At 35.9% G+C, this 25,277-nt stretch overlaps 1 protein-coding gene across 1 annotated transcript in view; it reads right to left on the reverse strand.

Annotated features, from left to right (window-relative positions):
* Positions 1-18,545, reverse strand: part of LOC134846608 (golgin subfamily A member 4-like) — a 37,534-nt gene extending 18,989 nt beyond the window's left edge. Inside the window, exons 1-14 of the mRNA XM_063863993.1 lie at positions 17,896-18,545; positions 13,348-13,599; positions 12,586-12,814; positions 12,104-12,347; positions 11,489-11,629; positions 11,043-11,178; positions 10,152-10,297; positions 9,602-9,817; positions 8,816-9,044; positions 7,286-7,446; positions 6,872-6,979; positions 6,480-6,624; positions 3,741-4,132; positions 2,500-2,658 (exon numbers count right to left, since the gene is read on the reverse strand). Coding sequence (XP_063720063.1) covers positions 2,500-2,658; positions 3,741-4,132; positions 6,480-6,624; positions 6,872-6,979; positions 7,286-7,446; positions 8,816-9,044; positions 9,602-9,817; positions 10,152-10,297; positions 11,043-11,178; positions 11,489-11,629; positions 12,104-12,347; positions 12,586-12,814; positions 13,348-13,599; positions 17,896-18,175 — 2,838 coding nt within the window. The 5' untranslated portion in view covers positions 18,176-18,545. The remainder of the gene's footprint in view (positions 1-2,499; positions 2,659-3,740; positions 4,133-6,479; positions 6,625-6,871; positions 6,980-7,285; positions 7,447-8,815; positions 9,045-9,601; positions 9,818-10,151; positions 10,298-11,042; positions 11,179-11,488; positions 11,630-12,103; positions 12,348-12,585; positions 12,815-13,347; positions 13,600-17,895) is intronic.
* Between the last annotated feature and the right edge of the window lie 6,732 nt (positions 18,546-25,277).

Raw genomic sequence — 25,277 nt, forward strand, 5'->3', positions numbered from 1 at the left:
TATTTTTAAAAAATAATGGCTGTTTAATTAGTGTTAGCTTGACCAATTTAAGACAATCATTGAGCGATAATTTTTATGCTATTAACGCTATTAGCCATAACTTAACGCACTAGATGCATTCTTTTGTACTTCACATGACTTTTGGGGGGAGGGAAGTGTTCTAAAACACTCTAAAATGTAATGCATAGTATTTACAGGGCGGTGCAATCTACAGGGCTTCGACCTAACACGAGTCTGTTTTCAAATATAAAATAAAATCAATATAACTTTCTGTGAAGCTTTCGTTGAGCTTAAGGTGCCAAAGCTTCTGCCTTAACGCAAGCTTGACTATCATCTAGTTTTGTGATCAGCTTTTCTTTTTTTTGCTCCTGCTTTTGCGCTAAACCAACCTACTTTTTCAGGAAAAAAAAGTTTATCAGGTTTAAAATGAAATTGATTATTGCCCTTGAGCAAGGGTGTTGCAATAGGGTACCAGACCTGTTTTTGAAAGAAAAATTTTGTTCACAGGATGACTTTGGTGAAATTGGTGGTCAGCGAACAGTTTAAAGCAAATTTTTGGCGTATCTACATTTCAAATGCACGTTCTATTTGAAATTTGTATCTGATTTTGATGTTGAAATACCAACTCCGATTCCAGTATATCAGTTTTTGGCTCTTTTTCCTCCCCCCCCCCCCCCCACCTGCAAATTTTTATATTTGAAAATACTGTTCACTTTGGCCGATTGTCGTGAAAATTGACATGCAGACTAATTAGGCCATAACAAGCATATATGGTCTTCATAATGAACCTTGTAAAACTACTCGTTAGACCATAAAATTCATGTTTGAGTGAGGTGGGGGGGGGGGAAGGAAAAAGAGCCCAGTTTTTTTTTCGCTTTTATTTGATCTTTTCTGTCGTAATTGGGCTTTCGGTTTATAATATGTCGGTTTAAAAAGCTTCTTTTTCAGTCGTCTGAGCAGCAAAAAAAATTTAATATTTCGATCGAGGAGATTTTTGTCGAGGTTTTAAGTTTTTCTAATAACGTGTTTTTTTGGTAGCAGCGTGTGTCTGGTCATGATTTTTTTTCGTTTTTCGTCATACCGTTTTTTTTGTTTTTATGCTTAATTAACTATTTTTTGTCCTAGATTTTAGCATACTTCATTGAAAAAAAGTTCCAGTTAAAAGCAAGACAAAATAGGAAACTTTTGGATCAATCAAATGTTCGATATTTCTTCAAAAATAGTTTCCAAGTTTTTCTGCGGCGTTATCTCTCTTTCTGTCCGTTCATTTTTCAGGCTATGTATTTGTTGTATTCCAAGTAGTGCTAAATTTTGCTTCACCTCTGTTTGTGAAATTGTTAAAGGTAATTCAATTCCAAGATTTCGGTTTTTTGCAATTTTTATATATTTTTTGAAATTTTTTTTCTCAAAGTTATCTGCAAGTAGTGGAGTCATTCATTTATGTATCGCAAATCGTTCAAAGCTCTGCTTCGCCGCTGTGTCAGATTTTGTTTTCAGAATTTCATAATTTTTGTTCTGACCACAAACGGCAAAAAAAAACATTAGTTTTAGGCGCCTTTTTGTTGTGATTAGAGCTGATAATGCCAAAACTTTGAAAATTCTAGACACACACACAACAAAAATATATGAATGAAGTAACTCCTCATTTAGGTTATAGAGTTGAGTTAAAGCTTGACTGAATATTTTTTTGACTCCAAAATCTCAACGTCATTTAGAAAAGTTATGTTGCAAGCATTAAGCATTAAGTGCATATCAAAAGGCTGGTTATTTTTTGAGAGGTGTCATTTTCAAAATCTGAATCTTATTTTAATAGATACAAATTGAAAGTAAGAACTTTCAATCGTTGCAAACTTCGATCTTTAATTGGGCCTTTGCAATCAGTGTAAAACAAAATTGAACGTAGTTTCTACCATTTTTTTGTCAACGGAAGCAAAAATCAACAAAATAATCCAAATACTAAACAAGGTTAGCCGGCTGTTAATGCAATTGATTCAGAATAAGCCGGCCATTATAATTCTTACAAAAAGTTTCAAAATCTGGAGCACATTTTAAATAGAAAAAAAGTTGTTTTTTTTTTAAGTTATTATTTTTAAAATTTTCTGTGGTTTTTGATTTAAAAAAAGCCATTTTGCTAAGTTATAAGAATTAGAGCTAGTTATTGATTAAGTTTGACCTGACTTGGGTGTCATCAATTTGAGCTCAGTGTCATCAAATTTTGCTAAAAATTTCAATTTCTTAATTTTATTTGGAATGTGAACGTGGCTGAAAGAGCTTGAATATGATACTACACTTGAGCTCCTACGAGCTTTTCTGAGCTAATGAAACTGCGTTGAAGTGAAAAAAAAAGAATTATATTTTTAGAATCGGAAAGGCGTTAGATTCACGCCACAACTTACTAGTTTTTTCGAAGCCGGCTGGAAATTATGTGACGAAAAACTATCCCATTTCACTATTTTACAGTCTTGAGAACAAATTTTCCCCGAACTCAAATATACTTACAGCTGCGGGGTATTTTGCCCCCTTGGAGTGTTGTGAGTCATTAGTACCCTGGATTAGTCTGTCCATTCTATTCAGTGCATCTTCTGCTGTTCCCAATTGGTCCGATGAGTTTGCTGCGCTGCTGCTGATTGCTCCATCATCAGCAAAGTGTTGACCATTCTGAAATTGAACGGCTAGTAATCTCTTCATTTTTAATTTGAGTTATTGCAGATAGTAAACTGAGTTTTGCCGATCAGTTTGTCAAACTGTGATCGAAATTAGGTCGCCACCGAGGGGTTGTCTCAAAAGTGAGTCATATTGCACCGACAAAAGGTTAATTTCCTATAATAATTTCGACAACAAACCTATAATTCATCATGATCTGTTTTCAGGGAATTGTCTGTTTACGAGCTATATGTGTATGACTTTCTGAAAATTGGTATGCGTTTTTTAATTCGCCTTTATTCAACAACCTTTTTGAACAGCACGTTCATTCCGTTTGACATTTCAAATAAAACTAGGCGATCCAATAAATTGTCAGATCACTTTGTCAAAAACCATAAGTCACATTTACTGCAAAATCGGGGTTCAAAGCTGGCATGTTTACCGGCAGAGACTGACTTGCTACCTACGAACCTGGATTCAAGGGAAATATGGTATATGAGTTTTTGTTGGCCGACAATTAATCGAATGCCTTCAAAACACCCTGATAGTTTGTAAATCTTCCCTTATTGTTTGAACCCCCAAATACTGCTAGTGCTTGAGATATCATGTTTTTATCGAAATTTTGACATTTTTTTTAAAACTTGGGCTCTGCTTCATATACTTTTCTGTTAACTCTTTCCGATAGACTATAGCTATCGATTTTTTCATGTTTTTTTTTCAGATACTCTCAAAAATTTGTTTCTTGTTTACTGTACGAAGAGCGTGGCTCCACCCTGTGGCATTACTATAACAATGGTGCTAAAAACCACTAAATGTGCTGCCTGCAATCATGGATTTGAAATTTAATGGTCTTCAAAATATTTTCATTTATTTTAGTTTCGACAAACTGAAGTTATCATTTAATTTGCGCCAAATAACAGCCGAGTAGACCCTCATTTTATTCGCCCTTAGTCTATCATAATTTTTTCTTGGTTTCTTGCCTTCTTTTTTTCTTTCTTTCTCGTATAGCGCATGTCCAAAAACTGAGCAGAATTAGGCTAATTAAGCTAAATTTTGTTGCTTAAAGATAAAAGACGACTACTCTGGATTAAACATACCGGATTTTGTGTCTCTGCAAAAGCACTATGCGGTGGTGATAACACATGCTCCTCGCTCTGACCATCATGCTCGGCTGCTCTCGTTTCTTCGTCCGCCGAAAACGACAAATTCGCGCTTCTTCTCGTTTCGGCTCCCGAACTGGTGGCGCCTTCTCGTCTCGTAGACGACTCGTTGCTTGTAGTTACTCGTGTACCAACCAGTGGGGTTAAATGGGTTTTGTTTCCACTGCTGCCCGCGGGTAAACTTGACCGTTTGTTAGTCTGGCTGGGGAGCATTTGAGGGTTCTGGGTTTGACTCTCGACTGGGTTTTTGACTGACTGGGAATTGTTTGAAGTGGTCTCTACTGAAGCGAGGTTGTTTGTGTTTACAGAGCTGGCACCCAAACTGTGTTCTGAAATAAACAGGACGAGGGAGTTAACTGCGGTTAACTGGTTTTTTCTGGTTATAATTCGAACAAATTGGTTTTCAAACTGAGTTCAAATATTAAACAAAAAGCTTAAAAGCTCAACTGAATTACAAATTTAATCAAAAACCTTCAAAGCTGACAAAACTTAGAGGTTACTGAAACCAGTTGAGCTACAAATTTGAGTATGTTTGATCAAAAATTAAAATCTTTAAAAAAAAGATTTCCTTGATTTGATAATGTCAATTCTGAACTGGAATTTTAAAGGCTCAGTAAAATAGTTGCTCTTAAAACGAGAAGAGCTATCGTTAAGGACCCATTTCATGGCTCACATACAACTTGAGTGTTTTCTTGGAAATGGAAGTTCTTCAGTTTTGTACAAATTGTACTTCGTTTTTTTGGCAAAAATACCTCTCGTTCTAGTTTATGGGCGCCTTGATTTTATGTTCTATGAGGAGACAAGTTTAAATTGATCCAATGAATTAACCCTACAATTTCTCAATCAAATGCCAAAAACTGTGGAATTGGTTTTTGAAGTTTGCAAACAGCTTTTCAATTTAATCGAACAACTTAGATCGAATACAATTAAACAACACTTGCTTGATTTTTCAGTTCGCACCATGCCTCTTTTTCTTACGAGTCTATTTGAGAAAAGCGTAACTTATCCGTTTTTTGAAGAAAATGACGGAATACATACGCTCGGTGTTTTTTATTTTCATTACAGAAAAAATTTTTTGTCAAAAAAATCGAACTTTTGCTTCCCAAGCACGGATATACTTAAGAAAAAATGATTTTCGACGCTGAAAATAAAAAAAAGTTGCCCTCAATAATGTTTTCTAATTTTAAGTGGGGTAAGAAAATTGGCATTTTGTCCAATTTCAAATGATTATTGCGCGCTAAATTATTGCTCGATTTGAGAAAAAAATATATTAGGGCAAAACGTGCTTAAATTTTGACAGAATTAATATTGTGAAATTTTTTTTTCAGAAGTTGGGCCCAAAAATTACTAAAAAAATTGATATTTTGTGGCTTTTAGTTTGTCAAAAATTGCACTGAAGCGGCAGTTTTAATTGCTGTCAAAACAATTAAGGCAGCTTAAATTTGAGAAGGGCGCAATCTCCAAGAACTTGCACAAAAAGTTTTTTCGCAATGTTTTAAATTTATTTTTAAAACTAAAATTGCATTGGTGGCTATCAAACAAAAATATATTTTTTCAATAAAAAAATGAGAAAAAAATGCCCTTGTTAAACTTTGTTAGGCCACATAAAAAACTCACTTTGGTACAGTTTTGTCAGCAATGAAAGTGGCAGCTTTAGCGTAATTTTTGCTCAGTTTCATTAATTCTGCTCAATTTCTAAACAATTTTTGCTCTCCTCATAATGTGTCTAAAATCAACCCAATTAGGGAAAAGAGCGTTTTAAATTCCGAGTTTTCTTCTTGGCTGGACAAATTAAATTAGCACTGTAGGTTAGGCGGCGAATTAATTAATCTCTGAAAAAATTTGGTTTTTCATAACAAAAGACAGATACGGCAAAAATTCGTAACAGGCGACAATTCGTAACAGGCGACAGTTCGCAACAGGCGACAATTCGTAACAAGGCATTTGCAAATAGAATACTCTTGCTCCGCTTCGCTGCGCTGCGCTTACATCCAGCACGAGAGTAATACTGCGTGTGAATAAGTGTTCCACGCTTAATTGTTACGATTTGTCGCCTGTTACGAATTGTCACCCGTTATGATTTTTCGCCTCACGCAAAAAAAAACATTTTCCGCCACGCTAAAAGGCAGTTAGAACATAAGGCAGTTCTAAGGCATTGAAGCATCATTTTTTTTGTTTCCGAGTTCTTGTAGCGTATTTTTTTTTGATTTTTTGAAAAAACGTTATCTTAACATTATGAAGGGTCTATTCTTTTAATGGAGTGACTAAACGAAATTTTTAACCAATCAAAGTTGCGGTAACAAGCTCTCGTTCCTGAAATGTTTATGCGGAAACAGCTTGAGGTTCCTAGAAAAAATTCATTTTAAAAACTATTTTGAAAAATAACAACTTTGCAACCAAAAATCATCTTAGACGTGTTGATTTTTGTAAGAAGAATCACCTCAGACTATTCGAACATTCAGATTCCCGTTATCAAACTTTGTATATCTAGATTCAGCAACATACTATGATATCTCCCAGATCTTCACAGCCCCAGTAAGTAGCACGACTCTAACCGTTCGGATCTCAAAAAGAAAGAAAAAAGTGTCCACATCAAAAATGAAGTGAACACACTCTCTCAAGTAAATGAATGCTCTCTTCTGTTTCAATTGGTTTACTGGACTGCTCTTTACTTACTTTTATTGGCTGCAGCAAATGAGTTGTTCTGTTCGGTTGTCTTTTCTATGAGGAGGACTTTGAGGTTGGCCACGTGTGCGTTCAACTCACTGTTCTCCTCCTTCACCTCAGTCAGTTTAGAACACTGCGTCCGGTACAGAGTCACCTGTTAATCACCAGGACAAAGTTCGATAAAACAGCTTTAAATTAAGTTTCTACACGAAACTGAATTTCAAATCGGTTATGTTTTCTATAGCTGAAGCGAGTTCGAGTATCATTTCTGAAGATACTTCTGCCAAAAATAGTGGAAAAGTTAACTTCCGATTTCAAGTGTTTCAAAGTTTTTAAACATGCTAGCTCAGTTCTAAAGACCAGCAGCGGATGAAGTGACCCCATGTTTTGCAGTGTATTACCTCTTTCTGGAGCAGACTCTTCTCTCCCCTCAACACACTGATGGTCTTGTTCAGTCTCTCCTCAATCGAGTCCGCATCCCTCAGTCTGGACTCCAGACTGGAGATAGTCTGAAAAACAATCCAAATCATGATTACTTTCCAAGTCTCTATGATCTACAAGGTCCACTCATATTTACTTATCAATAGTCTACTAATTTTTTCTTTTATCGAGTTTTAATTGAAACTCATAATGAGAGTTGGAGAGTCTTTACCTCTAGATCAATCGCTGATTAGGTAATTTTTCGTATGTTGCTTTTTGAACCTTTTATTGAAAATTTAACCCCAAAATGACAATTGTTTTTTTAGCGCTCTCACCCTATTGAGACAGAGATGCGCCGCTAATTAAGCAAAAATTTGAGCTATTGAGTTTTCTACCTGCAGTTTGTCCTCTAGCTCGCTGTTCTTCGCATCCATGGAGTGTTTGAGCCTCTCCATCTCCAGCTTCATATGATTCACCTCCAACAGAGCATTCTCCAGTTCTGCTTTTACTCCTCCTGGTCTGCTTCTTGTCACTTCCGCCCTATCGCCTCCTACGCCTGAAAATACGACATCATGTAAACCTGTTTTTTTTTGTCAGTTTTAAAGTTTATGTAGCTTTAGAGCCTCGGTTCGCGCCCAAATTATTTCATTTCAGCAAACTGACTTCTACCCAGCATAGCTTGCATGTTTTAAGCCGGGAGCGGAAAAAAATTAAAGAACTAAGTCGTAAAAACTACTTTTTGAACTTTTTTCTAATAAGAAAAAAGTTAAGTACAAAAATTTTCAAACTTCATCTTACAAACGCAAATTTTTTGCATGTTTTCCATCTGGCTTTTTATGACGGGTGCAGTGTAAGCAACCATTTTGTCAAACATCAGAAGAAAAAAAACTGTTGCAACATTCAAAAAACAGATTTATTAGGGAAAACATCCGACATTTTTCAAAAAGTAGGGCAAAGATCCGTTTAACCGATGCAATAGTGATCGAATGAAGGCGATTCGTCGTTGTCGCGTGCGCTTCTTGCTATTTGCCAACAGAGGGTAGGAATCTATATGAAAACTAGAGACTGTTATCCGGCGACTTCAAACCGAGAGTACGCTAAGTTGGAGTCTGTTAATTGAACTACGTCTTGTATTTGAAATTCTAACGTCATTTTATTCCATAATTTTTATTTGAGTTCGGATGTTTGTACATAGTGGATGTTTGACATATCGGATGTTTGCTCTAGACACTTTTTTGGCAACCATTGGATTTCAAAATTTTTTTACTGAAAATGTTTCAGACCATACCGATTTTTTTACCGCGCATGAACGAATTTGGCAAAATTTTTCATCACCAACTAAAGTTTACGGTTTTTCTGAAATTTTTTTTGCCTTTTAGCGAATAGGCGCAAAATTATCTTTTTGATTACTTTTTTTAAATTTAAGTAGGAACAAAAAAGTTTAAAAAACGTAAGAAATGGATTTATTTTTTTCCTTCTGATTTACTTTTTTAATTTTGTTTTTTGTTAATCTTTTTGATTATTAAAAAAACATTTAAATTTTTTTCCGCTCGCTGGTGATAAGGCAACAACTTTTGAACTGTTTGATGAGTTTGGCGTCAAAAATTTCTTCTATTGCTTAGAAAACAATTTCTTTTGACTAGCGACAACCTTTTCTTTCCACTTCAAAACTATAACACGATCCTATAATTTTTGTTCCGACCATTGAAAATGGGGCGTAACTTTGTATTCGGTTTTTTCTTCTTTTATTTTCTACGCAAAGTAAATAAATTAATTTATAAACGACATTTTTGTGGTTTCGTCCTAATTTATCAAGCTTCGACCGCGTGAAAAAACGTTCTTCATAAAATTCATGGATGGGGCTAAAAAATACAGGGGTGGGGTCAACCGGTAAATGTGACTGCACAAAACTCATTGCCTCTCACCTCCCCCCTCTTGACTCTCAGGGGCAGTGTTGGAGTCGGAGTCCTCGGAGTGCACATGTTCAATGACAGAAGCCGACCCAGCATGGCATCCACTACTCCTGTGGAAACTGAGGTCTATCTTCAGATTGGCTATCTCGCTGTAGCACTCCTTCAGCTGCCACTCTGTGTCCTGCAGTTTGTTGTACAACTCCTCCACTTCTTTCCCATACGCACTGCACTGGTTCTCAAGCTAGAAAACATTCAGATTAAGATTTTGAGTCAATTTTTCCAAAAAAAAACAATGGGCTCACACGTTCCATTGAAATTTTATTTTTTTCTTTGTTTTGGCCCGTATTTCTGTGCGCTGCATTTCTTTTTTTTTCGCACGAGATTTTACTCATTAAAAAGACCCTAATCAGAAAAAATCAAGTTGTTTGAGAAAATTGGTCAAAAAATTTAAAACTTTAAAATTTTGCAATTAAGCATCACAAAGGCTATATTGTTCCGATCGTTGAAAGTGAGGAGGAACTTTTTTAGTCTAATTACGAGCGAGTAATTACGAGCGAGTAAAGCTAGAGAATATGTGTTAAAGTAGGATAATTTTGTGAGCTTGAAAAAGTTGGTTTTACTCCAAGAAAACTAGCTTTCGAAATTTCATTTAGTGTTCAAAGCTTCCTGGCATAAGAATTTTTTTTTCTAAAAATTTGCAAAAAAATTTGCACAGCAACTGACTAATCATTTCAGCTTTTTAATTCCTTTTCACTTTTTAAACAAGTACTGGATAACAATCAAATCAAATACTTCTACCTGGAACAGTTGGTTCTTGAGCACATCATTAGTCTCACTTAGCCCCCCTCTCTCCTTCTCACACACCTCCAGTCTGGAGTGGACCAACTCCAGGTCCCTCCCCTTCACCTCCACCTCCCCCTCCCACTGTCTCTTCTGGTTGTGGTAAGTCTCGTCCAGCAGAGCGTACTCTGACTGCAGGCCACGCAGTTGGCTGCTCACGTTCTGGTTCTCGTCCTGTCAGCGACAATTTCGGTTCATTCAAAAAAGTTTTGTCTTTTATACTTTATACTTTTATACAAAAAAGTGGGTAAAAAATGAACTATTAAAGTAATTTTGTTTTCAACTTTATGATCCATTTTTGAGTGTAAAACTGTTTCGGTTACTGCATTCAAGCACGAAAACACCTAAAAACTTAACTTTTAAACTTAACTTAATTAATTTTGTCAATTGAATAGCCCAGCCCGGGTTGCCAACAAATGCTTGTCATAAACTTATCAGGCTAAGGCCCATATTCAGAAGAAAATGCCTCAAATTTTGATTATTTTGATTGGATTTTAATCGATGTGACCTCCAGTTCGTGTATGCGTGCGATGAGTGTGTTCACAGTCTCCCCATTGGACACTTCTAGCTCTTCAGGGACTCTGTCGTCCGCCTTCAGGGCATCCATGATGGCCAGCAGTCTAGTCTTTTCATCCTGCACGAACTGCAGTTGCCCTGCATTTTAAACCCATTTAGGTTCATAAACATTTGATATATAAGGAAAGATGTTTACGAATCAGGGGCGGATCTAGGATTTTCTCGAGGGGGGGGGGGCGGATTTTCAAAAAAAATTCGAAAATTTTGACGACCTTTTTTTTTTTTTAGGTCGACCAAATTGATTTTTCGAGCTCTCCCAAAGCACTGTTTTGCCCCTATTTTGGCTAAATTTTCTGGTCGGTCGGCCAAAAATGGATTTCTGAAAAAGTATCAAAGGGGGGATTCTTTGGGTCGGCAGGGGGTCGAATCCCTGAGGGAGGAGAACGTCCGCCCCCCCGCCCTCCCCCCCCCCCCCCTAAATCCGCCCCTGTTACGAATCATGGCAAAATTTTCACTTAATCAGGCCATAAATGCTGGGATTAAAGAAAAATTACAGATAACAAAACCTAGATTTGCTCATAGTTTTCCAGTTTAGTGATTGCTTTTGGCGACACTTCATGTGATCAATCCGCAATAACTGTTTTTTTTTGCAAATCGAGGAAAATGAGTTTTGAAATCCAGCAGCGCTGTTTATCCAGCAGCGTGTTTAGCAGCGTGAATTTTGAATTTTGAAATCCAGCAGCGGGGGGGGGGGCGGTAGTTAGCAGGAGCAGGCTAATCTTATCATGTATTTACCCCTCATGTCCGCGCCCTCTTCCCCTTAGTTCTTTCCCGCCTCATGAAACCAATTCGTTTCGTTTTAACAAGAGTTCCCTCCTCTTACCCTCTAGATGGTCGATGTGGTCCTCTGCCTCCCGAAGGTGTTCTGTAATCTCATCCTCCCTCTGCCTACTCACTTCTAGATCCTTCTCTAGCTTAGCCACCTGCGCCTCCAACTCACTGTCTCGGCGGGAACGCCTCTGCAAACAAAGTCACAAACATCATAGTCTCTCATCCGAGTAAGAAATCCAAAATAACGCTGAAATGAAAAAAAGCTTGTCTTCAATAAAACTTTGCATTTGCAGAAAACATTTTTTACAAAAACAAACTGAAACAGCAGTTCATTAACCAAAAGTAGTACCAAGAGATTTCTGAGCAATGAAGTTTTTCTAAAATTTTTATAATTAGTTAAAAAAAGAAAAGAGATCAATGATATATCAAAGTTGCATTGAAACTGCGTCGTTTTAGGTAAATTTTTGATGAGTTTTTCGAAAGTGCGGCGGAACTCACTCTAATCCTTGGTCTGGTGAGTAGCTTTTCATCTAGATCTGGATGAATGAGATCCTCTTGACTACTAATCTGGCTCGAACTCTGGGTTTGAATTTGGGCTGCTGGGTTTGAGGACTGTTGCTGTTGCTGCAGGCTCTGAACCTATTTCAAAGAACAGAATTACTGAAATGTAACAACAACGTCAATGAAAGTATATCAAAAAAGGTTTGTCTTAAATCATTTTTTGCTATTATTTTTGAGTTAATCAGTTCACGAGCATAAAACGATGCGTGGACCTTAGCGACAATTCGCAATGAGCGAGAATTCGTAACAAGGCATTGGCAAGTAGAATACGCTTGCTCCGCTGCGCTTACATCCGGCACGAGAGGAATACCTCGCGTGAATCAGTATTTACCCCTTAACTTACTGTTACGAATTGTCGCCATTTACGAATTGTCACCTGTTACGAATTGTCGCCTCACGCCTATAGAAACGAGAAATGCTCCCCTAATGCTGCTCCTAAAGTCTATATTAAAATCTTGAATAAATATTTCTACTTTTAAGCTGTAGTTGCTTTTGAAAAAATATATTTTTGCGTCTGCAATTATTAGTATTATCTTGACTAATTCTTTGAACCTCTTGTTGAAGTCTCAAGTTCTCTTCCTGTAATCTACTTCTCCCGTCCTGTGACTCATTCAGCCGGCGTCTCAAGTTGTCACTCCCCTCCCCATCCCCACCAGCACCCACTATACTTCCCCCTCCCCCGTTGATCTTCTCCTGCAGTCGGGTGTCTGCTGTCTCGGAGGCGGGGTTCTTCTGCAACTCCGACAGGAGGGCGTCCCTTTCGCTCTCTATTTCGGCCAGTTCTTTTTGAGCTCTCCTGTTTCAAAAATGGGTAAAGACAACATCTTGGAGAAATCGTTACCTTTTGAAAACGACATTTTTAAAATGTTTTATCAAAAAAATTGAATGCAGCTCAAACAATTTTGGCCAAACTGCTGGTTTTGATTGTTTTAGTAGAAGTTGGATCGTAAGTTGTGTAGTCCCAATGACCGATTTCTCCAAAGTCCAGCCGCTTAGAAAAAGATTCTGATCCAGTTTCCATTTGTTCAGCTCACCTGTATTTATACTGCAGCACTCTGTGGTCTCTTCCCAACTTGGAGTTCTCCTCTTTGAGGTCCTTGATGAACAGCATGTCCCCCTGGTGGAACCTGTCCTGTGCCTCCTCCAGTGCCCCCTTGTAGTACTCCACCTCCTCTTCCAATCTCAACAGTCTCTCCTCATAGTCGTCTTCGTCGTCGTCTTCGTCTCCTTCACCGTCTTCACCGTCTGCCAAGATGTCATCATCTAGAAAAACAACTTCATGTTTAGCTGACCTTTTTATTTCTAGTCAAAAATGATCCTAGAGGATTAATTCCTTGCCTTCTTAACGCTATTTTTGAGGTCATAGCCTTCCAAAATCCCCTAAAAACGCATTTTTTTCAAAACTCTTCAAAGTGTTTTGGAAGAGCTCGAAAATTTAATTTGGTCGATTTCAAAAAGTGTTGACAAAACGTTTGACATTTTTTTTTTCAAAAATCAGCCTCCTTCCTCGGGAAAAACTCTGTCTTCTTATTACTTTCTGTATTACTTCCGACCACTCAGATTCACCTGTAATCACTTGAAAATGCTCATGCCAACCTAATCACGAAATGAAAAAATGATCATTTTAATTATGAAGGTCGTTCATGGAGTCAAGTGGTATCCCCTGAATCTCTGTAACATCCCCGTCTTCGAGCAAGGCATAAACGGTCAACTCCACCCCCGCTCCCTTAAATCCTCTCCTGTTTCCAAGGATTACACGAACTGCGAAAGCTGATGTAAGCTAATAGTGATTAAACCTGCATCGCGATGACCGCGTGAACTAGTGCCTGTGATGCGTCTACTGCCCCTCCCAGTCAGTCGCTTCCAGCTGCTGCTACAGGTCAGTGACCCCGCCTCCCCTCCTCCCCCATATGTGTCCAGGAACACAGTGGCCCCTCCCAGTTTCCCACTGCTGCCCTGGATGCGACTGGAGTCTGCTTCTGGATCTAACTCGAGGCTGTCGCAGTCGCTGATCTCGACGTCCTCTTCGATCTCAGAGAGGGATTGTTCTTAAATTATAAAATATTAGACATTTTTTCTTTTGAAACATGAACAACCAGGAAAGAGCACAGAAAATTCCAATCACAGTTATAAATGCAAGCAATAAACAAAGAATTACAAAAAAAAATTAAATTTCGATTTTGTTTCAGTTTTGATACTAACGAACTTTTTTTCATTCAACATTTCCTGATAGTGTTATCTTTAATTTTATTGAAATATTTGTTAATCAACGTTTTATGTTCAAAATAATAAATAAATAGATCTTTTAGATCAAGACTCAAAATCAAGACTTCAGCCAAACATAAGACTTCTTATCTTAGCTGAGTTTGAGTCCGAGTAGTCAAAAAATCTGCTGTTATTCGCAAAAGGGAGACAGTTTTTTGTAAGGGTCCAAATCACGGCAATTTTTAATATGAAACTACCCCTGATTTGTTTCAATCTCCCGTTTAGTTGAGCCCAAACCAACCCACCCATACGCACATCGTGATTGTGCCCGATTAACAAACAAATGTGAGATTAAGGACATTTTGAATGAATAACTTCTTTTGCATTCAGGGTCATTGATAAGCGCAAAGCTACCCGCACCGAGCACCCATGGGCTTAGGTCGATTGTAATGGATTTCCGAGACAAAACAATCAGACCAATTTATTGATTATATGGTCAATATAATCGATTAATTTCGAAGGAAAAAATCCATATGATTGATTATAGTTCGCTATTTCTGGCACTTGATATTGGTTAATTATGCCAGTAAAACCAATTAAACTTGATTAATCATTATTAGAACAGTTTTGTAAAATTCATCAAAAACCTTTCAAAAAATCACTTCTAATTAATTATAATCAATTATAATAATCAATTTTGCAGAAAATTAAATGTGCAATAAACTTCTGCTGAAATCTCCCAACTACATTCAAACAATACCCCACATGCTTAAGTTGGGCGATAAAAACGTAGAAACAAAAGTTAGAGCCTCCTACCACCATTAAGGTTGTTGATGAAGGAGGGAGGTCGAGGTTGTTGCGAGTTGGCGGCAGGGTGAACTTCAACTAAGGGGATGGAGGGAGGAGGGGCTTGAGGTGGTTACTTGAAAATGCTGAGGGAGTTTGGAATGATGGGGTCGAGAAAACAAAAACATTCAAAATTTAATTTGAAACTTAAAGAAATATGAAACGTGATACTTAGCAACTGAACTACGCAGCAAATGAGATAATTATTAGAACAGTTTTATAAAATTCATCAAAAACCTTTCAAAAATCACTTCTAATTAATTATAATCAGTTATAGTAAGTTATAGAAATTAATAGGATAATAGGACTAATAGGACATAAAAATTAATAGGATAATACTATTATGATCAATTTTTAATGAATTATAATGCTTTATTTTGTAGTTTTATTGATGTTGAAGGGGCAGTACAACAGCGCCGAAGTACAGCAGTGCCGGAAATCAAAATTTTGTTCAATAGTGCCGAAAATTATTTTGAATACTTTTTTTACTCATCCCAAATCACTGACAAGAGTTATTTTTTTTCAAATGGACGGAAGTTGAAAAGACAAAAATGGTCGCTAGTTCCCCAAGCTCGGCGTCACAAATGTTTCTGAGCAAACAAATAACTCCAGCAACTTTTCAGATTTCCTTCTTTCTTGACATCGTTCCAAAGCAAAACAGTATTCACGCAAAACTGCCTAAAGAACTCAACTATTCAAGAACTCAAATATGAACAAACTGAACGCCCCCATTCTGAATGTAAAATGGCACTATAATCGATTATGATCCATTGAGTGTTCGGTGCCCGTAGATTTAATATCTGTTTGTATCGCTTGATTATATGTTATATATAGAAATATCCATAACCATGATGTAATTTTTGCTGGGTTGATTTTCGTAGCAAAAATTCCAGTGTTTTCAGAATCATCTCAAGAAGAATCACTGCTATCACATTTAAATATATAAGCCCACAATCGCGTACTATTTTTGCTTGCCTCTTGAAGACCTTACATCTATTTAAATGCAAAAAAGTTCAAGTGATTCTTGAAAATGTTAATTGAAATTACTCAAATTCAAAATCAAAATCTTTGTATTGATACGCTTGGAGACTGTTTTATATCTAATTTTAATAATGTTTCAACCACATAGTCGGGAAAGAAATGAATGTTGAATTCGATTGTGCTTTTTTCTCCACAAATCAGATACTAAACTGTTTCATCAAGTTGGGTTGAGTAATTCATGCTACATTGATAAAATCTGTTAAAAAAACTGCCCGTATGATTTTAAAATGTATGATTAGTCTTCAAATGGCATTTGCTCTAATCATCAGTCAAGCAGGCCAAAAAATAGCAGAAAACAAGCGCGATAAAATTTACGTTAATTTTGCTTTAAAACCCATTATTTAGACTGATAAACCATTTCAAATAAGTTTTTACCATGTTTTTATAAAAATTTTGTCTAAGTTTAATAGATGTTTGATATAGATAAATATCATTTTTCTAAATGTCTTGGTGTTCGATTTTGAAATCATGATACGCTTTCTACCGTTTCCGCTGAAAAACGATGACATTTCGACTGCTTACTTGATTTCAAATTTGTCAAAACACGTCTGCAAAACCAACTGATGGTTCTGATGCGAAGCAAATAGAACAAGACTGCTCGTATCAGGGCAAAGCCCTGAATGTTCCGACTGACTTTTAAGGTTTATGGAGCAGTAATAACATAAAAAAATTAATGAAATAAAATGAAATGGAAATTTTTTTCTAAAGTTTGAATTTTTTTAATGAAAATCATACCCCCACACGCCATATAAAGTACAAAAGGATAGATTTCGTTCATTGTAACAAATGAATTATGGAAAATAAGCTTGGTTCAACCAATTTGGAACGATTTATAAGAAGGGTTAAATCTCCGCTTACGCGTTAATAGCGCTAATTATATCGCGCGTTAATTGTCCCAAATTGGTTTAAAAAAATGGCCAAAATGGCAATCTTTAAACCCTCATAACTTTACGAAAAATGATCACAGGTGAAATATCTTTTCAAATCTAAGCTCAGGACAACAATACCTTTTGAATGATATTAAAAAATTCCGTCAAAAATTGCTAGTTAAAAAGTCGAAATTTGTCTGAAGAAAAAAAAAACCACCCGAGCACAAATATTCCGTTACTTTCGTATCGAAAGTCGGAACAACAAGACTGCTCGTATCAGGGCGAAGCCCTGATTGTTCCGACTGCCTTTTAAGGTTTATTGAGCAGCAGTAATACATTCAAAAAAATTAAATGAAATAAAATAAAATGAAAATTTTTTTTCTAAAATTTGAAATTTTTTATGAAAATTATCCCCCCACACGCCAAATAAAGTAGAAAAAGGTAGATTTCGTTCCTTGTAACATATCAATTATGGCAAATAAGCTTCGTTCAGCCAATTTGGAACGATTTCTAAGACGGATTAAATCTCCGCTTACGCGTTAATAGCGCGAATTATATCGCGCGTTATTTGTCCCAAATTGGTCAAAATGGCCAAAATGGCAATCTTTAAACCCCCATAATTTTACGAAAAATGATCACAGGTAAAATATATTTTCAAATTTAGGCTCAGGACAACAATAGCTTTCGAATGATAAAAAAAAAATTCAGTCAAAAATGGCTAGTTAAAAAGTTGAAATTTGTCTGAAGAAAAAAAAACCCACACCGAGCACAAATATTCCGTTACTTTCGTATCGAAAGTTGGAACAATAAAGTGACGGAGTTTTTTTTGCTAGGGCACTTTTGTTTTCACTCCCCCAGATAACTTTGGTTTTTTAAATAGCAAGTTTTGAAGGTTTTCAAAATATAATTTCGACCATATTTTTGTCCTGAGCTTCAATTAAAAAAGTATGTTACCTTCGTAAAGAGTTTAAAGATTGCAAATTGGACCAATTTGGGATAATGAAAGGGCCATATAGTTCGTGCCTTAGAAGTCGTTCCAAACTGAAACGATTTATGCTATTTGACCCATTTAATACTTCACTATATGTCACATATAATATTTTGTGCTTTACAAAGCGTGTCGGGGTATGGTTTTCAAAAATTCAACAAAAGTCGATTTTATTTTGAACGTTTTTAAGCAAACATTACCCAATGACTTTGAAAGGCAGTCGGAACATTCAGGGCTTCGCCCCGATACGAGCAGTTTTGTCTCGTCATATTTTTGAATTTTGGTAGATTTGTTAACGAGTTTTTTCTTTTTGTTCGTCTGTGAGAGAAAAGCCGCAACACATACGCACTCCGAAGGAGAAATCAAATTTCTGAAACCTCATTCTGTGACTATACCTGTTCCTTGTGCGTTGTCTTCTGCGTCCGATTGGATCCCAGCCGATGACTCATTGCCCCCTTCTCCCTCCCCCTCTCCTCCCCCTTCAACCAGCATCCTCTTCTCGTTCACCTCGAATGAATCAGCTGCCGAAGTTGTGTTGTCGCCTCCCAGTCGGGATAAGTCGGGGATAGTCCGGGCACGACTGGCGAAACCCGAGCCAGAGCTGTTAGGGTCAGTCGGATCCTCATTATTTAACGGGTCTTCTGCGTCATTCGTGGCTTGATTAGTCTTGTCCATTTGAGAACATATGTTTTTTTTACGATATCGATAATAAGGCAAAGGAGGCTTGTTTTGTGTAATCTCTTTTGAATTTTTCAAAAGCTTACAAAAAAGGGCAGTAGCTGCTGTATAGTTTTTTCTTATTTTCGGACTAGGAAAAATTAATCCATGAAAGAAAAACCTTCATAGTTTTGATGCTTTAACTTTGCGGTCACGAGAAAAAAAAATGTATTTGTTGAAACGAACATAAATATGATTTCTTATGTCGGAAATTTGTACCGCTGTTAATAAATCACAAATTGTTTATTAAAGTCGCACGGTACGGTACAGGACCAAGTATTTCACATGGCAAGAACGTTGAATATAATACACGTTCTGGGCTATTTCGTGAGTGGAGTTTTTGTTTAGTCAGTTATATAAGAATTAGTAAGCAGGCCGTCGTCTCCCCGGCATATATTTCCACAGGTCTCTTTTGGGAATTTGGAAGTTTAAGCCGTGGGTTAAAGTGGCAAAACATGGGTTTCAGTTCTATGAGCCCGGCATGAATAATTCAGTCACGTACCAAGGGAAATTAACTACGTGACATGCAGAATGGCCGATGAACTCAAACGGCGTTGAACCGAAATCAGCCTAAATTGATTTTTCTATTTTTGGTAGTTTTCTTGTTTTCTTGGATGGTTGCAAAAACATGATTTTCTGAGATTTTATAAAGATTCGTTATGAAAACTGTTCTGAAGTTTCAGTTTTTTGTCTTCGCTCAAATGATCATTCGGTAGTTTGAAACTTGGTCGATGCCTTGGGGGCATGAAGTCATTTGGGGCTTTAATCAATTTCTTCTCTCGAACTTTCCGTACGCGAATTATATTCCAAAACCAAACCTATGGAGTCCAAACACATTTTAAATATATAGAGTTACAGCTTACTCTTAATATACACGTAAAAGGGGACCCAAAACGTATTTACGTTGTCTCATACCACATAGCAAAAGGCACCGCAAGGAACTTTTGAAAATAAACAAAACCGAGCATACTTTTACAGTAATACACCATGTTTTAGGTTTTTGTTATCTCGACATGTGAATCTTTGAGTTTTGAAACCAATATGATTTCGTCCTTGCAATGATCTTAGACACGGAGTAAATGGTAATCTAAATCATTCACGAGATTTGTCGTCTCAAAATGCAAACAACGTTCCTTGATCGTTCCTTGATCGCGCCAGTCTCGGTTAACTTGCCTTCGGTAGCGCCGATCGCGGACACCTTGCATCGATCTGCAAGGTCTGGTAATTACCAATTTTGGTCGCGACAGTTTGAAAATACCAAATTCGTTTGCGACCGTTTGATCATAAAAGCCCGTTTTTTATGAGTTTTTTCCTGTGCAAATAACGAACATAAGAGACCTGCACCGTGAACTTTTAAAATATCTTTTCTTTGCTCCAATACCGGTGAATCAATGCATTTTTTCCTATCTGGTTCTGTGTAGACTTGGGTGTCTCTCTTCGTCCAAGTTCTGCTAGCGATGGAGAACTCAATATCTCAATTTTGCAACTCAAAATTGAGATATTGAGTTGCAAAAGTAAGTAGGAGCAAATGGAACCTGATCTAAACTACATTTTATGATTGGATAAATTAGATATTTTACCACTGTAAAGTATTTAATATTAACCAATCATGATCCATCTAACTAACAACCCACTTATTTGTAAGTGCTGAAATTACTTGTAATTTCAGCACCAGAGAGATTTGAATTTAACTTAGAAATTAGTTGACTCTCCAAGAAGACTTCAGCAGCCGCAATAAACCAGTATACCCTAGATCTATTGAGCCTAGCAGAGACTAGTTAAACAACCTGAGACTAGATAGTATAAGAGAGAGTAAGATTAGGATCGGTATTAGACTAAGAAGTTGCACGAATCTATCCGGCCGAAAATAAGATAGCGTGACGAGCAGACGGTGTACCCTATCCGAAATTACTCTATGAGTTAACCACCTCGGTTATAACTCATCTGGTGCGACCATAAGTCTCGAACAAGACCTTAATAGCTTAGAATTAACCAAAAATAGATTAGAATTTAGACAAAACATTTTTAAAAATGTTATACGACGATAATTTAATCGAAATGTCTCTACGACTCAATAGATCAGAGCCAATATTCCGAACGATAATAGAACTACCCGGAATCGCAAGAAGACCTCGAACAAGAGAGGACATACGACAAAGTAGAAACTTACCAAATAGTTATATGATAGTACGGCAAAAGCCAACACAAACTTTTATATTTAGAATCTTATTAGCAATGAATTTAGATTTTCATTTGCAAACTTAAATCTTGAAGTCAATCTTCATAATCATTACAGGCGCTAAGCAAAATATTAATATACAATAACGATTGATAAAAATATCTCAGATCGTTTGCCTAAAACTCTGCAGTATTATATAAAACATGTTTGGAAAATATTTATTGAAAAACAAAACAAAAATTAGTAGCATGACAATAAACTGTTAGTAATCATAAAATCATCAGTTGTCTCAGCTTCATCACCTAAAACATAACAGCAATCATAAGCTCACTAATATCATTAAAACACTAAATCTTTTCTTAAACAAATTTAAATCATTTTAACTTAAATTCACTTAATTTTAAAATCAGATCATCAAGGCTTATCCTTGGATCTTAATTCATTTTCTATTTAATTAAATTTAAACTTGATCATCAAGGCCTATCCTTGGATCAAAAAGAACAAATTTGTTCTCCCTCACCCACTTAGCTAGTGTCTAACGACCTCAAACGTCGATTCACTATCCAACCCTTTCAAAAAACCCAAGACTAATAGAAATTTTTGAACAAAACTAATCATTCAAATTAGGATAAACAGTGAAGAACTTCGGTTATTCATCCTTCACTTGAACCCTCCTCTTACCAGACCCAGGATAAATCTTAGACTTAGTAAGTTTAAAATAGTATCTAACGAACTACTCGCGTTCTAATTATACCTGAACCTTGTGGATCGATTTACTATTCTCCAACCCTTGAACACAATCACTACCCCTAAGTAAGATTATGTAAGTTAACACCTTAGCTTATACTAGCCACGAGAAAGTAAAAAATCATTCTTCGGAATCGATATACTTTTCTCTCCAACCCTGAACAAATAGACCCAGGTTAAGCTAACCAAAAAATCGTAAGGACTAACAATTTAAGAAAATAGAAATCATCTAACAACTTTCTGCATCTATCATCCTAAACCTTATGTCATTTAAAAATCTAGGAAACAAACAAACAATCGTTTTACACAACTGTGAAATAGAAAACGAAAAATACGACCTTGTAATCACACCTCACACACAAACAGTTGGATATATTAGAACAAAACGACAAACACTAAAAAGAAAAATAATAACTAAACAAAGACAATTAACACGAAAAAGATTTTCCAAAAATAGAAACGCATTTTCAGAATCAGAAGCCAGCAATTTAGACGAACTCTATAAATTAAAAGAATCTATAGATAAAAATTGCCCCATTCACGATCAATTATATTTTTCCGACTCAGAAACAACTTCAAATTCATCAAAAAGAGGAAAAAGACGAATAAAAAAGCAATATAAACACAAACCAGTACACTTATATAACTGCAATCAACCAATTAGACACATCGATAATTACCTATTAACAGTCATTAAACGAAAAAATGAGCCAAACACACACTCCAAGTGAAGATAGTCCAGATGATGACGATATCTTCCCCTTCCTCGTAGATGCAACTAATGATAGAGGACAGCATATACTTTGCAAGAATTTACTACTAAAATTATTTGAACCCGGAATCAGCCCATGTAAAACAAAATTCCCAGATGTAAAAATAAAAAGACAAATTATTGATCACTATCTGAAAGATATATGTAATTTAACACAACACTACGGAATCTACACCATAGAATTCAGCTCACCAAACCCGAATCACCGCAAATACGTAATTCAAACAGACGACCTTGATTTAGAATTTTCAAAAGTATTCTCAGAATACATAAAAAGCATACAATATCATAATTCACAAAGAGCAAACTCCATATTCACTAATGAAGTTTTTGCCATAATATATAGTTATATCTCAATATTAGAGAACGAAATTCCAATCCCAAATGTCTCACCGACAGAGACATCTAAACATATAAAGGTACGACATGAAATCACACTATTTTCAACTTTTCTACATATAATTAAAGAAAATTTCACCAAAGATGATGTTTCACAACATACAAAACATGATTTACAAAAAATTTTGGCATGGTTTATAATAGATTATTTCACACATAATATAGATTTAATTTCACAAGCAAGAAAAAATTTCAGACCTCAAAATTCAAACGATGATACCGCCATCACAGAACAGTCAGATTACGTTTGGGACCCCGAATGGTCTCATTATGCATTTATAAATATTCCACAATCAATTGCAAGTCAAGCAATAAGTACAATATCTTATACCAGAGATTATGTAAGAGTAGTACCATTAACCATTGATGCAACACCATTAAACTACAATACATTTCTACCGGATACGCGAAATAACAGCTTAAACTCGACCGTCATACACAATGAAAACCTTAATTGAACTAGAAATCTCACTCAGCAAGATATTCAGACACCATCACACTTCATAAATGAAGAAATTGTCCAAACAACAACAACTACACAACAAAGTATTTCACCAATACGTCCAAATTTAACTACACCAAGAAATACAAACACTTCGCTAGCACAGGTAACCTTACAATCAACCGTTAAACCTTCGCTTGCTCCAAAATATTCACAAATGGATTACCAAACATATAGACCCATGACAATACAGTCAAAAACACGCAGAGCATTCACAAGAAACAACTTTGCGGAACATAATTATAATTATACACATTCATCAAAAACAAACTATCCTCCACGAAATAATAATAATAATCAAATCAGATCTCAATATTGGAATAATCCAATGGCAACAACCAATTCAGTAAATTTTCAAGCTAATCCACATCCTCCACAGGATCATAGTGAAAATTACCCATTCTTTCAACGGAATAAAAATGAAAAACAAGCACCTCATCAAACGGATTACCTATCCTCTGATGATGATCATTTACAACCAGATATATTTGCACCATATACCCAAGAATATCGCGGACAAGGAATGCAGAAACCATATACACATCATAGAAATTTTTCTCCACACCAGATAGATACACAAAATCAACAACCAATACAAATGCAAAACCCAATTAATACACAATCTTTTCAACCAATTCAGCCACAAAACCCAATGATTACACACTCATATCAACCAACACAAATGCAAATTGAAATACCACTTCCATATTATCTTCAACAACACGAAATAACAAAAAATCAACTTTCTAATTTTTCACAAATGCCAAATGCAGCAGAATCATTACAAATGACAATGAATCCATACCTTATGGGTGGATCATCAATAACATCAAACAAACCATTAATGGTGTTCACAGGAACAGACCCTGAATATTCTGTAGAAGATTATTTAAATGCAGTAACAACAAATTTAATTTTAAATATAGGACCTGAACCAATTAATACGCCACTACATCAAAACTGGATACATCGACACACAGCGTTGATACAGACAACCCTAGACGGCGCAGCCCAAAAATGGTTTTCAGTATTGCCTATAGAAATAAAATCAAATTGGAAAAGATTTACACAAGAATTTTCAAAAATGTTTGACTCCGAAAGAAACAAACAACAACAAAGAGTTTTATGTAATGAAATTCGCAGATTACCAAATGAAACCATCAAACAATTAGCAGTACGTGTCGAAACACTAGTTCGAAAAGCATACTCACTAAATACACATGACTACAAAAACACAAAAATGACAGAAATCTTAATGATGACCTTAACACCTCAATTAAGGAAAATAGCAATAAAAAAGAGAGCATCCCATCCCTCCTCAATTCGAGAGCCCGATTTAGATTTTCGAAAACTAGTAGATAAACTAGAGCAAGCGGAAATCACAATGAAACTTGAAGAAACAGAAAATCTGAAATTACAATATGTTAATGGAATTGAAACAAATACCACAAATATCAATAATATACAAGAATCAGATACAGACCTCGTTGAAAAAATCACTGAAATACTCAATATTTATGAAAAACACCCAAACTTTAAAGGCAAACCATCTTTCAAAAAATGGTGTAATTATTGCCGACGATACGGACATAGTATTTCTGAATGTAGACAAAAACAACAGGACAATCAAAACAAACCTCAAAAATATAAAGAACCGAATAAATCATTCTACCAATACATGAAGAAAGATCAAAATCTACCGAACAAAAATGTATACAGCAACAACAGTTCAGGAAAACCACTTCCGAACAATACCAACTACACGAGAAATCAATCACCATATAACTCAAGTTATAGAGGAAGATCACCAGAACGAAGAAATACACAAAATTCATCACAAAACCATTACAATAGACCAAATAGTCGAAATAACTACTCCAGATCAAATTCAAATACAACACAATTTGTTTCTAGATCTAATTCCCAATCAAGGAATAATTACTATTCAAACAATCAATCACGAAACTCATCATACAATAGAAATAGAAACTACTCCAATAATCGAAATAGAAGTTATTCAAACAACCGAAACCAGAATTACCCGAACAATCGATCAAGGAATAACTCATATAATAGATCAAACTATAACAGACCAAACAATAATTATCAAAACAGATCACGAAATAATTCACAAAATCGACATTCAAGTTATAATAACCGTTATAGAAATTATTCCCAATCACCACACAGGAATAATAACCATTATAATAATTCTAACAATCGCCACAGAAGTAGTACACCTAAACATCAAAGAAATATTAATCAAGTACAATCAAACCCAGAAACAACATCAGACCCCCCAGGTATTGATGACACAGGAAATAACGAACTACAACTAAATCAAATAAACTGTGAATCATCAGATTCAGAAAGTGATACAGAAAACACTATCTCCATCAATATGATAGCAGTCGAAAATGATTACGAACCTATTATATACGAACAACCTTTTTCATCACAT

The sequence above is a fragment of the Symsagittifera roscoffensis genome, chromosome 5 (genome assembly GCF_963678635.1).
Source record: "Symsagittifera roscoffensis chromosome 5, txSymRosc1.1, whole genome shotgun sequence".
NCBI lineage: Eukaryota > Metazoa > Xenacoelomorpha > Acoela > Convolutidae > Symsagittifera > Symsagittifera roscoffensis.